This window comes from Palaemon carinicauda, chromosome 35, assembly GCF_036898095.1.
Source record: "Palaemon carinicauda isolate YSFRI2023 chromosome 35, ASM3689809v2, whole genome shotgun sequence".
In the NCBI taxonomy this organism is placed as follows: domain Eukaryota; kingdom Metazoa; phylum Arthropoda; class Malacostraca; order Decapoda; family Palaemonidae; genus Palaemon; species Palaemon carinicauda.
In genome coordinates, this window is record NC_090759.1 from 44,489,823 (window position 1) to 44,508,132 (window position 18,310).

The 18,310-nt window shown below is 39.1% G+C and overlaps 1 protein-coding gene across 2 annotated transcripts in view; it reads left to right on the forward strand.

Moving 5' to 3' along the window:
* Window positions 1–18,310, forward strand: part of LOC137627715 (protein mono-ADP-ribosyltransferase PARP12-like) — a 289,451-nt gene that overhangs the window by 101,594 nt on the left and 169,547 nt on the right. For both annotated transcript variants that reach the window (XM_068358969.1, XM_068358970.1), the window contains exon 5: window positions 10,130–10,206. In XM_068358969.1, the coding sequence (XP_068215070.1) occupies window positions 10,130–10,206 (77 nt within the window). The remainder of the gene's footprint in view (window positions 1–10,129; window positions 10,207–18,310) is intronic.

An 18,310-nucleotide genomic window follows, 5' to 3' on the forward strand; every position in this document is an offset into this window, starting at 1 on the left:
GCAATCCATACGCCGACCGCCGAACGCCGACGCGCCCCTATGTTCAGAAACAAGAGGAACCCTCCGACGCCCGAAACGATACGAAGACTAGCCTCATCAGCCTTCTATGTCTTGTTGTGGGAGTACTTGTAAGGACATCGCTCCCTCTGTCGTTCAGCATTCATTTGAATTCTCCTTTCGCCACACTGTGGCTAATTGTATATATTTGTTCTGCTCCCTCAGAGCTACAATTTCATGTATTTCTCATTTCATTACATTATTTCATTGACTTGTATTTCGAGTATTTGTACGTGTGAAGAAACACACTTTTTGTGGCAGTTGGTTCAAGCACAATTGGCGCCAGCGCGCATGCTACATTTCTGTCCGCACCTTTTATTATATTCTCGCACCTGTTTGAATAAACCGTCAGTTGTTGGTGATAGCTCGTCTCACTGTCCTTATATATATATGTATATATATATATATATATACATATATATATATATATATATATATAGATATATATATATATATATAGATATATATATTATATATATATATATATATATATATATATAGATATATATATATATATATATATATATATATATATATATATATAGATATATATATATATATATATATATATATATATATATATATATATATATATATATATATATATATATATATATATATATATATATATATATAGATAGATAGATAGATATATACACACTTGCACTTTCTTGTCATGAGAATGACCTCCCCATCTTTCCAAGGAGGCATCCGTGTGTATCACCACTGATGGTTGTTGTGGTTGCTGGGGAATTGTCCGTGCTAGGCTCTTTGCTGTTGACCACGGCTTTAATTGCGTGCGCAACAAGGCCGAGGTCAACCTAAGTTGATCTCTTCTAGAGTTTGATGCGTATTTCCTACAGATTCTCTCCTCTTCTTGGATGGAATGGAGAGGTGGTGTGACTTTAAGTTCCATTGGATTCCTAACCACTGGATCTGTTGAGCTGGAGTGAGACAAGACTTTTTTGCTGTTGATCTAGAAGCCCAGGTGTTCCAAAAACTGGATCATTCAGTGGGCTGATTGCAGACTAGTAGTCTTGGATGCTGCCCATACCAACCAGTCGTCTAGATATGCTACCACTTGAACATCTTAGGTGCGTAGCTGTTGGATGATTGTGTCTGTTAGCTTCGTGAAAATCCTTGGGGCCGTGTTCAGTCCTAAGGCCATTGCTCTGAAGACAAACTACTTCTTCTGTAGTTTGAATCCTAAGTAGGAAGAGAAAAGGCGACTCATCGGGAGCTGCCAGTAAGCATCTGCAAGGTCTACTGAGACCATGTACGCCCTTTTAGGCAGAAGGGTCCTTGTGTATTGCAAAGTAAGCATCCAGAACTTGTTGTTCTGGATGAACTTGTTGAGTGGAGACAAGTCTGGAATGACTCTGAGTTTGTCTGAGTCTTTCTTGGGAACACAAAACAGCCTTCCCTGGAACTTGATGGACCTCGCTTTCTTTATCACCTTCTTGTTCAAGAGTTCTGAGGTATATTCTTCCAACAGGGGGTGGAGTGTTGGAAGAATTCTGGAAAACGGGTAGGAGTTCTGCTCAATTTCCACCTGAGTCCATTCGTGATTAGGCTGTGGGCCCAGGGATCGAAGGTCCAGCAATCCCAAAAGTGATGTAGTCTGCCCCTTACTTGGAACCCCTCACTGCTTTGGGGTTCCTGCGGATTTATTTCCCCAACCCCGTCCTCCTCGGCCCCGAGAGAAGGTGGGGTGCTTCTTGCCCAGTGCTGAGACTTTGGAGTTGGTATATCCGGCTCCCTTCAAGGCCTTAAAGAGGAGGGCTTGCGCCTTCTCGTGCTCAAACACAATGACCTCTTTGGGGACCGTTTCTTCTCGGGTCGCATTTTCGTCCCGCAGTCTCACATAGCACTCTGGATATGCCGAAAAGTTAGGCCAGAACTCAAGGTCTTCAATCTGCCTGGCTCCCAACTTCTCGGAAACGAAGTTTCCCATTCATCATAGGCATATGCTCCGCATACCTCCAGTGCTTAGTTTCGGAGCAATGAGGGAGATCAGACACTCTTAGAGGCTTCTTAGAGGTGCCCTTGGTGGTTCCGAAGTGGTCCATCTTCTCTTGCAACAACCTTTGCTGCTGCTTAAGCAATTCCCGCATTGTCTCATGTTCCCGTTGGAACGACTCCATCATTCGTTGAAGAGATGTCAGAATCTCTTCGCTTGCGTTAACTTGGGTAACAGGTTGTGGAGTTGGGGCCGAGGACGTTGATGGCAGAGGTTGGTATGCCATCATGGCAAACTGAGGGTCATCTGTTGCCGTTGACAAAGATCCTTCTTCCTCCACTCGGGGAGGGTACACGTTCTCTTCAGGGCCACCTTGTAGTAGGCCCTTTTCGGTGTCGGTGGACACTTCTGACATCCTCTCTTGGTGGATGTCCATGCCTTCTTGGGCCTTGTTGATGTCCAAGTCAATCTTCGGTTGAACAGGGGGGGGGGGGGCTGAGCTGTTCCTGGGACACCACCGCACTCGGCAGAGCCTTGGGGATCAGTAGGCACCTCAGGGAGTCATTGGGCAAGTACGGTCCTGGAGAGTTCTTTTGGAACCCTCTTACCCATTTGCAAAGGGTTTCCCTGGCTATATCCCTAGAGTCTAGGGTAACTAGGGGGACTTCGCAGAAGCCGTTGGCCAGCAGGGTTGAGCAAGTGGGGCAACCCTTCGGGTCCCAATACTTTAGAACCGACTACTACCTCGACACCCCTAGGAAAGATGGCACTTACCCCCGGACGCCAAAGGACCACGTCTTGAGGGAGTGCCACACCTAGATGCCAGTCTGAGGGAGCCATTGTCATAGAAAGGCTCGTGTCGCTCTCTTGTTCAAGGACTCACTGATAAGATTTATATTTAAACTCATGATTTGTCTTTAAGTAAGATGTTAAAGTTTAAGATCTTTTCAAAATAACTCGTCTCCTAGCTGTAGTCTCACACAGAAAATTATGATGTAACCTTTTGAGTGTAAGAGCACTTGTAACTTTGATTTGAAACATTTTAAGGACACTTTGCAGAATTTTAAATCACTTAGAAAAACTGTGAAGTGCTCTAGAATGAAGTTGTGAAATTTTCAGTTAAATATATGAAAGTTTGAAATTCAGATTCGCCTCTGACTAACCCCGTTTCCTGAAAATAACTTGGACTTAGATTAAAAAAAAAAAATTGAACTGTCTGTCATGAGTCCTGCACACCGTGTGGCCACGGAAGTCTTTCCCCTTGTAGTTGCAGAACATCACTCCACACTTCTCCATAGGGTCATCCTGTAAAGGAAAATACTAAATGAGTATTTTTTGTTTTTTATATCAGTAATATAAAATCATACAGTTTATGATAACAATAGTAATCACTATTGTTTATGGTAGCTTAGGATAGTAAGCTTGAAAGGAAATAGAAAAGACACATATCTGTATTCCCTCTCCCAGGCCATTGCTGAGACCTCCGTCAATATTAATATTCAGTTTCCCTGATAGGGAGGATACAAGGTAGAGAAACTCTAGAGTTAGTAAATAGCTTATACTAACATTATCCCCTTGTATTATATTAATACCGTTCGGGTATTTTAAGTCCCTGATAATCAAGGAAAACCATCTGGGTGTTGAGGGAGTACTCAGCCTCAACAGAATATCATGGTCTCAACAATCGTCTGCGATAGGAAACACAGAGTATGTTAGGAAACATAGGTACGCTATACAGTAGTTTGCCGGCAGACACTGCCGGTGTTGGGTTAGTACCTGACTGTGCTAACTGAAAGAGAGCGAAAGATTAAAGAAGGAGAATTTCCTACTATTATGAATGAACATAACAGCTTGAAGTGTAGGAGGACTATAAAACTGCCTACTGTCTCCTTACCAGAATGAAAGTTCCAATGGAAGGGGAAAGAATCTATCAGAGTCTGGCTCCCACCCATCCACAAAAGGCCTGTCGCTGGCAATGAATGTGGATGGCAGCTCAAGAGAGAGCTGAGGACTTTCCAAAGTATGTTAGGTTTTCCACCGGAAGCCGTCAGAAGCCGTCTCAATCTTCCTCCAATTTTATTAACTTCCTGGGAAGGAAGGGAGTTAAGGGGTAAGGTGGCAGAGACGGCTGAACTAACTGCCGCCGGCAGGGTACGAGCCGGTAACGCAGTCATCCTAGAAAGCCGGGATGATTGTCAGAATACCAGTGAAAGAATATTGCGGCGGCATGACCACAAGGGCACCCTGAGTATGTTACTATCTGAATCAAAGCCGGGGGCAGCAAGAACATCGTTCTACTCGACGGGGATGAAGAGAGACAGTGTCTGCCGCCCATGACGGCGGTGTCACTCGGGGAGGGAGGAAGGGTTTAGCAATCTTCTCTCAGAGAGAGAATAAATATCGTAACTTGTCTATAGATTCTAGAGAATGTAATATCTCATTGGAATCGAGAAGAAACGATAAGGATGAGGCTAAACGGGGAATTACTTAACTAACGTATATATGAGTAAGAGTAGCCTTGCTCTGGTAGGAGCCCTGGCCAAGGTAATCGGTACCACCGGGGCTCCCGCCCGCATACGATAAGTAGTCTCATAATAGAAGAAAGAATAATTTTCATGTATGCAATATCACATCTTGTATAACTTCCCTAACTAGCTAATATAAAAGCTTTAAAACCGGGAAGTGTCGCCCTACTAACTAAATAATATGCGAAAATTTAATGGGCGACAGTAGTCGTAAAATGGCTGCCTCCAGTCTCAGCAACGCTCACCCAAACACACTTAAATTATTGAATTTAACTGTGAAAAGGGAGACTAGAATTACACACAGGAAAGAATTATTACTCAACTTTCCAGATGACGAAGATGCTTGGGATTGCATGCTGAAAATTCCAAAAAACTTGAAAAACACCGGGCTAAGGGGGTGCACAACACTCTTAGCAGGCTGCTAGAATAGGAATGGTGTCGCGGTAGTAGTAGGGAAGGAGATCCACCAGGTACCTAGAATGGCACCCCATTTCTTTTGCCACTCTTCCCCCTTGCATCGAAGCGTTAAATCTATTCGGGGTGAAGATTGCCGTGTGTCGTATTTAGAATACGTCCCCTGATGTTATGCGATATCCTTTATTGGATACTTGTGCCAGGAGTTAGAATCTTGGAGACCTTTGGTTTAATTCTATGGGAGTATCATTGTAGCAAATATCCCTTAAAAGGCTACCTATAGGAACCCTCCCATCAGTACGACATGGCCTGAACCCAAATATATATATATATATATATATATATATATATATATATATATATATGTGTGTGTGTGTGTGTGTGTGTGTGTATGTATATAAATGACAGTCGAATATCCCTAATCGCTTAATCAAGGACACGCTATTGAAAGTGCAGAAACTTAAAGGGTGTTTCCAATATTCCCTCTTTTGCCAAATTGCCAAATTTGTAGTTATAATCATTGTTGAAACACCAATTTGCTTCATTTCTATACTCACTTGAACAGAAATACAACTCATTTTATAAACGAAAAACATAAATATCTCAGTAATAATTGTTTCTTTTAAGGGGCCGGCCAGAATGCCAATAAATGGAGTATAGGAAGAAAAACACAAAATCCTGAAAAAAATTCACTGAGCTTCGTATGGCAATGGAGAATGCGTATACGGAATATTTTGTCAAAATTCCTCTAACTTTCATAGTTACAGGGAAATTAGTAAAAGTAGCTACATAAACCATATACAGTGTTTCCTACAATAAAATGCAGTATTTCTTCTGTTATCGTAAATTTTGATAATTATTACATTATAATGTTAAAGAAATTGTGAACAAAGTCATCTGTATAGCTTCCACGAATCACAAACGATTATTACACTGTCAATTATACCCTTCGCCCTTCAGTCCTACCACAAACCTCATAGAGAGTACATGCCTATGTTTGACCTCTTACATTCACTCATTTTTAGTTTGTTTTTCTCATTTTCGGCAACAATTTCATCTTTTTTTGAAAGAGGAAAAGATAATTTCAACACATTGCTAAGATAAGGAAGAAGAAAATTCGCCTTATTAAGTAGGTAGCACAGAGAGAGAGAGAGAGAGAGAGAGAGAGAGAGAGAGAGAGAGAGAGAGATAATGGAGAAGCGATGCCCTTGCCTGGCACGAGCAAATGAAGCAAGATATTGAGCAAAAGGATCTTCATTTATGAGTAAATTATGATAAATAGCTGTGTTTTTCTTTATCCATATCCCCCCCCCCCAAAAAATCATAAAATTCACATTAATTAAAATTTATTAATATTGTCTTTCTAAAAATAAGAAAACTTTGAACACCCTCTGACATTCACTCATTTTATGTTTGTTTTTTTCTCGTTTTCGGCAAGAATTTTATCATTTCAAGGAGGAAAAGACAATTTCAACATCTTGATAACATGAAGAAGAAGAAAATTCGCTCTATTAAGAGTTCAGAAGAGGGTAATATCGGTAGTGGAGAGAGAGAGAGTGGTGTGGATAAAGAAGCGACTGCTTTGCCTCGCAGGAGAAAAAAGAAGCAAGATATTGAGCAAAAGGATCTTCATTTATGATTAAATTATGATAAATAACTTTTATTATTACCCAAAATAGAACATAAAATTCATAATAATCAGGATTTATTAATGTTGTTGTAAAATTATAAAGAAAATTTTTGAACAGCCGTATCTCAAAACTATGCTTACTGAATAATATCCCTTAGTTTTAAAGATATAGCACTGATTTTTAGGGTTTATTTTTTTTTACCATAATGAAAAAAATCATATCTGGCAGAAAAATTACTTTCAGAAAAAAAACTTTTCATATTATTGGAGGTCTATATAGGGTAGTAATCCCAGATCTTGGTAATAATCATCAAGTGACGAGATGGAATTTGAAAAACACTAATTTTCAGGATAAATCTCCCTCACGTCCCAAAACCGAAGGTCAGACAAAAATCCTATGCAGTTTGGAGATGTCCTAACTCGCCTTATTAAGTGGTATGAATGTCAAAGTCCTGTCATTAAAAATCCGCATTGGCATGCCGACCCCTTTAAAGAAACAAACAAAAATAGTGGATTCGATTACTGTTCAATACTCTCTCTCTCTCTCTCTCTCTCTCTCTCTCTCTCTCTCTCTCTCTCTCTCTCTCTCTCTCTCTCTCTCTCTCTCGAATCATAGCTTATAATATTCAATATCGTTTCGGAAGCACTATTGCATTCTACAAAATTATAATTACTTAAATAGTTAATTGTGTCTTAATTGAACATTTATGTACATTTGTTTTAAATTTGGGTTTATTTTAACAATCGAAGTATTTTGGGTGCTGTGATCAGATCAGCTGATGCATGTACGAATTAATAACAAAAGAGTATTGTTTATACTATTTCTTGACTTATTCAAAACATCTACTATACAGTATATAGTTAATATAGATACATGAGCACTGATGTGTTATAAGCTATCATAATTTTCATTTAATACATTTATAGCGCTCTCTCTCTCTCTCTCTCTCTCTCTCTCTCTCTCTCTCTCTCTCTCTCTCTCTCTCTCTCTCTCGTAACAAATGAAATCTTTGATTCTTTGCAAAGTCTCTATTGAATATTCACTGACTGAGCCATAATAAACAATTTCCTAAGCTTTATAATCAAGTACCACAGAGCTAAAAACTAAAAAATATCAGCAATATGAATAAAACTCTGGTTAACGTTAGGTGATTCAACTCAAAGGACTGTACAAGTAAATAAAGTATGAGAGAGGTATTTCAAATGAAATTATTGAAGTTAGTATGCTCATTGGAAAATGATAGATCAAGTAGTGATGTTTTTGTTATTAAATAAGAAATATCCTTTGGTAGCATGCCCTAATAATAAGAGAGTTATTTTATCCGAAAGTTGAGGTTGACGGCGGACTACACAGTGTCAACAGCTGGTTTGAATGTAAACAATGCATGAGATAATTTGCTGTTTTTTATTATAAATATGATTCTAAAACGTGAATTTTACATGCATTATTATTGGATACAGTTGATTGAAACACCAGTTTAATCAAAATTGGGTTCATTTCAAATATAACTAAATTTTTACCACCATAAATGGATATTATTTTATGATGATGGCTCCTGGCTCTGGGCACCAAAAAATATATCATACGATGGCTCATGTCTGGGAATCAAACATATATTATATATATTACAGCTGGTAAGCTAAACAACCTCTCTAGTTCCAAATTAACCTGTTTGCTTTTACATTAAAATCTGTTACACTTGAAAATATTAATACAAGAACTCTGAGACAGTTAAATAACTCCCAGACAGCAAGATATAAAACACTGAATACCCAAAGGTCTCTAAGTACACGTAAAACAAAATTGGGTAATTATTCTTATAAATTACTTAAAAACCATCACTTACTACAATTCTTAACAGGATACAAGTGAATACCACTTTAAACACTGGTGATTGGAATAATACACTCTTTGCAAAAGTAAATATATTCTATATAAATTACAACACTTTGAAAAGAATTTACATAAATAAATCACTCAAAATAATAAGTCTGAGCAAAACTTAGATTAAGACAAAAGTGTTACGATCTGAAAATTGTATAATAACTCAACTTTAACTATTATATCTGAATAAACCTTAGACTAAGAAAAGAAATAACACTTATGAAAATTATAAAATCACTTAGTTTCACTTGAAATTAAATCTGAATACAATGTTTAAGCTTGACACTCAATGAGAAAAGATAACTAGATCACAATACTAGAACCTAACTCCTTCCTACAGGGCCATTTACAAAAACTCTAAGAATTTTTGTATAAGTACTCACTATGATTACAAAAACTAGTCGCACCAAATCTTCGTTATTTCACTGAACACTTTTAAAAGAATACACTGAGCTGCGTGTGAGGGTGAAAGAGAGGGGAAGATGGCTGCCTTAAGGGTAAAATTCTCTATATATCTATGCAACGCTGGGGGTTGCCTTTATAAGAGACTTTACTTCCAGAATGTTCCAGGACTGAGGGAGACAAAACCTCGGTTTCCTGGGCAACTATCACGCACAGATAGGAGACTCTGTCAGCAGCTCCGTCCATCCTTTGTCCGCGAAATAAATAAAAGATAACATCCTACCACTAGGTTTTTGCGAATTTTCCAAAGCATGTGGCATATTGCATATTTTCTCACAAACATGACGCAATACCTCATAAAAATATATAAGAACATTACATGAACCTTAGTTCCTATCTTGTATGATCACATAACACTCAAACAGGTTACGGAAGACTTTGTAACAAAAAAATGTGAAATAAAGAAATTAATTCTTAAAAATAATATAAATTTACATATACTGACTTTAATAAAGAATACAATGAAATGAAGAAAGAAAGTCTTGCGTAATTTGCATAATAAACTTATGTCTACACGAGAGGAGCTTATTTTACGGGCTGGCTAACCTCTCTTCAATGCACAAATAAAAATATAGAAAATCGTTAATAAACTACTGTATTTACTCTACACTAGACCAGCTTGTAAGATTATACACTGTACAGAGAACTCTAGAACCAGCTGAGTGAAGAGATGGCTATTTAAAATCATCGCCCAGCCGGAATTTTATCGCGATTTTTATGAAATTTTTATTTAATAGGTATTGCATTGTTAAAAACGAAACCACAATGAAAGAATCCGTGATAAAAGAGAACTGACTGTATGTTGAATTCCAGAATTTCAGTGTCCAATAAATGTGAATATTATACAAAAATCCTATAAAGATATCATGTAAGAAATTTCAATATTTCTGTTATACTCTTATTATAAAGATTTTACCAAGCTGTAACTTGAATGTAGTCAAATTCATACTACTTTAGTAACAGGAAGTTCCTTCTGGCTAGCCATGTAAGAACTGGGATTTTATGCTCTGTTTTTGAATTGAGCTACTTTTTACTTTTCATTATTACAGAGCTGTTCCTTGAATCCTATGATAAAGAGGACTTTTTTGTCAGTTTATATGAGTAGTCTGTCATCAATTCTCATAAAGGATGTTAAAGACTTGGTATACAGAAATATTATGATGAAAACCTGTATTAATAAGTCCTGTTTTCCACAGGTATGTTTACTAATGAAGCCCCAAATCGTCGAAGATCTATGAGAGAAAAGGGGAGCGTAAGAGGTCCACTATCACATGTAAGTATCGTGAAAATTTAGTTCTACCGCTGATTTTCCTCCAGTCACGAATTTGTCTCACATCCAAATTTAACACAATTTTTAAAGTAAGATTTTTTTAATGTTTAGATTATTTTAATTTCTTGATAACTGTGTAATTAGTTACTGTTCATGCCCAGGACTGAGCTCCTGAGTGCTATGATCTGTTCAGAGCACAAAATCTGTTTAGTGTGGAGTTGCTGAGGCAGTTTATGTGTAACCATGATGCCAAATCAATATTTTGATATGCAACTGTCTTATTTCTATCTATGCGTTAGTTAAAAGTTAATTTTGTATATTCTCTATGTAGTAAGGAAAGCTACCTAGTACAATGAGTGTTAGTCTTTAGGATTAAAAGGTTTTTTTTTTTTTTTTTTTGACATTCTGACTTGTAGCAATGTTTCCCAAGTTACGTGTGGTGTTGTTGGTGGTAGTGTCGGCAAACTGCACGAAGTTCCGACTGTGAGAAATTCAAGAAATTTATTTTCTTCATAAGACTTTGCAGGAGATTGGCTTCAAATATGCCAGGGTTGATGGCCACAAATTCATTATGGAGAGGAGTATTGTTAAAAAGCAGCCTTTCCAAAACACTGTGTATCTGGATGAAACTTGGGGAAATCTAAATTACAAACCTAAAACACTGACGTATGGTAGCCAACTAGGCACATACGTTGCTTAATTATACTTGATATTGGTATGAAAAATGGCTTCATAGAACACTGAGTTAGACTTTTACTTCTTATATGAGTTGTGGAAAAATAGAAAATTTATACTATATATATATATATATATATATATATATATATATATATATATATATATATATATATAGATATATATATATATAGATGTAGATACATATATATCTGAACTCTGGCATCTGAGGAACTGAGAAAGCCCCAGTTGCTACATGCAACTGGGGCTTGGTAAGACTATTAGTCAAGCTTCGAGTAGGCAGGAGAATAATCCTTAAAATGGATTAGTTGTCTCTGCTGCTTCTTGGTAGGCCAGCTGCCTCTTCCCCTTCCTAGCTAGGCAACATTTTCTCGCTGGCCATGGAAATACAGTTCCTTTGCCTAGTCTACCATTCCGTGGCAATAGAGGACACTTCGATTGCTATATATGTAGACTGGCTGGCTTGGGAGTTTCTGTCAGCCTACACCTACAGTAGATAGGCAGTGGGACTAGACCCTCAAGGGGGATCTTTTCCCTTGCCGCCTTAGCAGTCGCCTTGTCTCTGGTAGTTGACTTCCTCCTCTTAGGCTATGTCTCTCTCGCCTTGGAGCCGTGTGAGTAGACTAGGGGTCTCTTATTTCTTTATTAGAAGAGAGCGTTCCCCTTGCCGCCTTAGCTGTCGCCTTAAACTGGCCGGTTGCGTATATATAATACCCTTTATATCTGAAGAACATTATCCTCTAATATTGATTGATTAAATACCTAGTTGCCTGGATTTTCATCGAATTTTTGAATTCTTTGTATCCTGGCCGTTTTAAACAGCTCTCATCATTTTCAATTGGCCAAAGCCCATTCATTGATTAATCTAATGTTAACAATTAGGCCAGTCACAGCTCTACCAGCTGCCTTCCTTTCTTATTGGTCTGTATCCTCCCTCTTACCCTATGACTAGTTCCCTATGGGATCTCCTAGATCTCCTACCGGTTGCTAACTTAGCAATACCTTTTGCTGTGTTGTGTCGACGTACCTACCGGATAAAGAAAAGTTAGATCATGGAACCATGGCTGCTATAAATAGCTGCCGCCTTAGGCACAACTGTTACCACCTTAGGTACAGCTGCTGCCACCTTAGGCACAGCTGCTGCCACCTTAGGCACAGCTGTTGCCCCCTTAGGCACAGCTACTGCCACCTTAGGCACAGCTAGTGCTGTCTTATGTAGAATGGCATCTGATTTCACCACCTCAGGTTGTCTGATCGACCAATTTTTTTGGGGAAAAAGTGTTCTATTTATATGAATCTTTTTCTTTCCTCTATTCTACCACACTATAGGAATTCATATAGAATTCTAAGCTGTTGAGCATGAGCTTCCATTGTAGTGTAGCCTTATCCATAGCTAGTAGTAGGTAGAAATTTTTTAAGCAAATTTGAAAAAATATATTTTTCTGTGTGAAGATATAAAAAATCTTTTGGTGTGACGATACCGTACTCATTGAAAATTTTCTATCTTTACAGGTTGCTGACGACATGTGCGACGTTAACCTGTGCCTGGTGGTTCAAGTTGCCTTGCGGCCATAAGACCTGCAGGAAATGTTCGGACTGAGGTGTTTCCAAAGGGAACCTACAAACTGCAGTATGTGCAAGGACCTTATCTACACTAGATTCCATGCTACCAATGTTTCTCAGGATGAGAAAGCGTGGCACCAAAAAACCATCAGACACTAGGTTTCAGGAAAGCTCTTAAAGAGATGCTCTTATCTTCCTTCACTGGAAATGAAGGATCTCCTGTTCCCTAAGGCTAATGTGACCGCAGTGTACGGTCATTAGATACCAATGGTACAACTCCCATCAATACAACAGAATCATGCCGATCATGAAGTCTGGGACGTGTTTCAGGACATGAATTTGAACGTTGACTCCTCTTCTGACTCCGACTGCCCCCTTGTTCCCAGGTCATATGTAGTTCATGGCATCCATGAGAGCATTCATGGAGAACATTCATGTGGAGCATAAAAGAGCTCAAACGTCCTTAGAGGCAAAGATTGAGGCTCTTCAACAGGCACCAAAGTCCAAGGCTCCGCCAGTCTAAAGTCTACCAGAGTGTTCGGCAAAGAACCCCGTTGCAGAACATATGGTTCTGAGTGAGGGGTACCTTCATATTGGTGAAAGCATGGGCTCTAAACCAGGCACGGATTTAGAGTTTTACCCATCTATCAAGAATTATCCTTAATGTTATGTAAGGTTGAATTCCGAAGCGTCCATTAGAGATGATACGATTCCCAAGGAAACGATCATCTTGGGCCATGGTAAGGCTCAAACCTTGTTGGTTAAGGAGACCAAGACAGCTTAGTTTACCAGCACTTAGCTTTCTGCTTTGGCAGGAAGCAGGTGACATTTTTAGCTCTGAAAGACACTGTCTTCCCTTTTGCCTCAAAGAGTTTATAGGCCATGAAAAAGGCAGTGGGAAGGTAGACCTCTGTCAGTGTTAGAGGAATGCAACCCCATTTTGCTTGCCTTCCCATAACTGCGATAGTTGGGAAGATGTCCAACACACCTTTACAGTTTGAAAACTGGATAGGGATATCAGAGGCAAGCATTTTAATGAGAGACTGTCCAGAATTCTGGAATTCCTAATAGAAGTAGAATTGTGGGCCAAAGAAAGACTGACAGCTCCTTTGTCGCACTAGTCTTATCTTGAGATGCTTATTGGGAACTACTCAAAATCTGACCTCTTCCCAGTTCTGGCAAAAACACATTTGGCTACCTTCCATCAGGATCTGCATGCATTCTTTTTAGCCAGGAGAGCCTGCAGAGAGCACGTCCTAGCAGGGGCAATTATTGCGTATGACCCTAAACAGTTGATTGACTCCAACATTAGGGGGAAAGATGTTTCCCCAAAGGGTAGTTAATGAAGTCATGGAGAGATGGCTCTAGAGAACAAAAGCCTTATGCAGAAATGGGGTATGTCCTCTAAGTAGAAATTTACCCCTGGAGAAGGACCTCAACCTAAAGGCAAGAAGCCTAGGAGACTCTTTAAAGGCAAAAAAAAAACATTTCCTGACACGACTGCCACAGTTGCCACTATTTTTAGATGATGTACACGGTTCCCCAGCAGTACGTGGCACAGTTGCCAGCATTCAACCCCATTTATGAACGGGCCACAAATACATTTTACTCAGTCAGAGATCAAGGGAAAATGCAGATGGAAAGGGAAAGTCAGGAAGAGGTGGCCAATCTATGGGCCGAGGAAATGGAGGCAAGTTGCATAAAGGAGCAGGTCCTTCAAAGCAACAATGAAGAGCTTCCTGTAGGGAGAAGACTATCACTTCAAGGATCAATGGAAATTTAATCCTTGGGAGCACAGTATAGTCTCAAAAGGACTAGGCTGGAAATAGACAGAAGCCACCACAGTTCAAGTGGTTCTTCTAACCCACAACCCCATTCTTGGAAGAATGTGTGCAAGATCCCCTCCAGAAGGCAGTTGTCCATTGCACAAAATCCATGAACTTTCAAGGACGTCTGTTCTGTGAGCCAAAGAAAGATTCAAACTATTCTGGACCTGTCCCTTCTAATCAAATTCATTCAGAATGACACGTTCCAGATGGTAGATATCTCGCAAATACGGACCCTACTACCTTGGTGAGGCCTATACTGTCTCCATAGATCTTATTGACACTTATTGGCATCTTCCAATAGGTCGGCACTTCTCCCCCTACCTTGGTTTCAGACTGGCAAGAAAGGCCTACCTATTCAAAGCTATGCCCTCGGGGCTCAGCATAGCTCCAAGGATTTTCACAAAACTAGTCGAGACCATTGTTCGACAACTCAGGAACAAAGGTCTTCAAGTGATGGTATACTTTGATGACTGGATATTTTGGGCGGCCATGAAGATGGAATGTCTTCTAGCAGCTCTGGAAATTATGAGATTTCTTCAATTCCTGGACTTCCAAATCAACCTCGAGAAGTCGAGGTTAACTCCAGCTCAAGAATTCCAGTGGCTAGGTCTGCAATGGGATTTGAAGTCATATCTTTTCTCTGCCTCAAGATAAGAGGAAGGAAATAGCATGTTCGGTCAGGTGTCTGGTTCAGTCAAAGACGATCACCAGACGTTATCAGGAAAGAGTCTAGGGCTTGCTACAATTTGCAACAATTACAAACCTCATCCTAAAAGCAAGACTCAAGGATGCCAACAGAGTCTGGAGAAGAAAGGCATCAAATGCTCGAAGAGATCATCGCCACAATACCCCGGCTTTACTTTGCAAACAGCTCAAGCCGTGATCCACTGCCAAAAGCTTGTCGACGCACCTCCCTCTTCAGTTTCCTCCTCTGTCAGTGAAAATCCACACGGATGCCTTGGTACCGGGTAGGAGGTGTCTTAACCCCACCAAGAAGATACAGGGTTAGTGATCAGTTGCATTTCAACGATTCCATATCAATATTCTGGAAGCCATGGCAGTGTTTCTTTCTCTGAAAAGATTGAACCGGAAGAAGAAATCACACATCAAGTTATCGATGGCAAGACGATAGTCCACTGCATCAACATCTAAGGTTCGAGATCTCCACAGATGAATCACGTAATACCTACCATTCTTACTTTGTGAAAACGAAGAAATAGGCATCTCTCTGCGGTTCACTTAAAAGGGGTTCGCAATGTGTTGGCGGACCCCCTGTCAAGATTCAAGCCTTTGGAAACAGAATGATCCCTGGATGAGAAATAGTTTTGTTTCGTTCTGGAGCAAGTCCCAGAACTGCAAGTAGATCTCTTTGTCACGAGCTTCAATAAGAAGCTTCCTCGGTATATAGCACCAAATTTACTTTTTAATTTACTTACTTTGATGGCTGTTTTACCAGTCCTATACAGCAAGGGAACCCTACTCACTACATTACCTCCACTGTCATTTTATATTGTTCGTTCTGGTAAAGTAGTTGAACAGTCGACATTATTCCCCAATTGATATGATTCCAATAACTCACTAAATGTTAAAGCATCAGGAGTTGATGCATCATCCATCCAAAGATTGAAGTCTCCACAAATAACTAATTCATTTTTCTCTATGATGAGTTCACTGAATTCTTCAAAGAAGATACTGGCATTTGTTCTCGGAGGTTTGTAAACTGTTACAATGGATATTTTTCCTTTTTTTTTTTTTTTTTTTTTTTTTTTTTTTTTTTTTTTTTTTGCATAAAGATTATATCTGTATATTCAAAGCATATTACACTAGTTCTTTTTAACCTTTTGAGATTTGAGTAACTTATGAATGAAGATCCCCGACTCACCCACCAGACCTACCCTCTTTCGGAATGTGAAAGAAGGTATGTTTTGGGGTGTCATTTCAGTTATCTTAGCCTTAACAAAGTTATTTGTCCATGTTTCAGATAATGCTAGTATGTCCAAATATATCCCATTTATCAATTCTCGCATTTGAATAGTTTTATTACCCACAGATCGTATATTTACATAACCGTAGTTTATGACATCCTTAGTATCCATGATCAGTATTTTCTGCTAGTCTTTTCAATTCCAAGTCATATGCTTTACAATCTCTTAAATTTACTATGTGGTTCATTGGTTTGTTTAACTTTGTGCAGTTAATACTGTACACTCTGACATTTGCGAATTACACTCCTTGGTGGAATGTTTTCCTGAACATTTCCTGTAGACCTTATCATAATTCTTAGACTTGCAATTTTTTCAAGATGTCCATACCTCTGACAGTGGTGGCAGTTGATCCTGGGGTACCTATCACTTATGTTATAAGTACCCCGTCGTAACATAACTTTGTCCCCATTATCATGAATAGCCCTCCGAACTTCGGGATCACAGTTCAACACAGTGGGTAGTCCCACCTGCAGCATTTTTCTTCAGTACCACACTCATCTTCTCTTCCATATTTTGGATTTGGTCCAGGTAACCATTTCTTTGAATCAAGGCATTTACTACTTCATCTTCATCATTGTAAACATCATATATCATTATTTATGGCTTTAATTTTCCCATTTTTCTCGTCTCAGTGTCAACAACCATTGTCTTCATATTTTTTGCTGCTTCCTCACTGATCTTTTCATTTGCAAAGTTTACAACAATGTTTCCAATTGAGGTTGACCACGTATTAAGTATTGGAATGTCTTTTAAGTGAGTGTTTGACCTCATTTTTTCTGTCATTATTTTACCATTGTTCTCTAGTCTTGGGTAGTGACATAGCCTCTGTACCATGGTCTTCCACCATCTCTTGGGTTAGAGTTTTCTTGCTTGAAGGTACACCCGAGAACACTATTCTATCTAATTTCTCTTCCTCTTGTTTTGTTAAAGTTTTTATAGTTTATATAGGAAAAATTTATTCTAATGTTATAATTGTCCTTGAGATATTTTATTTATCCTTTTTTCCTTTCCTTAGTTGGCTATTTTACCTGTTGGGGCCCCAGGGCTTCTAGCATCCTGCTTTTCCAACTAGGGTTGTAGCTTAGCAAGTAATAGTAATAATAATAATTTGTTGATTTAATTACCAGTAGATTCTTTTCCTTTACTTTGTTGGCGTGATGTTATTTGCTATGGTTTTGGGCCCATCAATGTTTGAAGTGTTTCTTTAATTGGTTTAATATTCATTGATAGAATATCAACTTTCTCAGTGAGGTCAGTGGTCTGGGTGGAATTTGCTGCGTGTGCGCTAAGATTTGCAATTTGTTTTTCCAGTTCATCAATTCTCGCCTCTTGTGCACTCAAAGCATGGTCCATCACTCTCAATTGCTCCTCCAACTCTAATATATGTAACTTAGCTGTTCTGGCTTCATCAACACAGTATGGGCCTATCCAATTCAAGTTTGATGTTTCTTTATCACTGATGCTTGTCACTATAGGCACACATTTCTTATGGTAGTGCCTGTTGCAATCACATCCTATCCACTTCTTTGCATCTCTGTCCGTGGTTTGACATTTGGGACAGTACTGGGGGTTATGGGCAGACATGATGTACTATTTTTTCTCACTTTAGTCTCTCCATGAGATCAACTAATATCTTTAATATCTTTGTTAATGGTTTTGAAAACGAGAAACACAAGCAAAAAAAAATGGCTCAGGCCGAGGGGTGAACAGAGCTCCACGCAAAACCTTATTTTCACTCAGTGACACCTAGTAAGATCCAGAAGCAGTGGGGATAGATGCTATGTCACTGGATTGAAACCAGTGAACTCACATTTACCTTTTTCCACTGTTCAATCTCCTTCTGATGGTCCTGGACAAGCTACGGACCTTCAAGCGGACAGCAGCATTAGTGGCCCCAAATTGGCCCAAGAGCATTTGGTACCCTCTTGTTCTGGAACTCAAACCTCGATAGATTCCTCTGCTGACATGAAGGCTGTCCTAGGTTGTTATAACTGGAGAGCTCATGATTTTCTTGTCTTAGCGACTAAAAGAAAA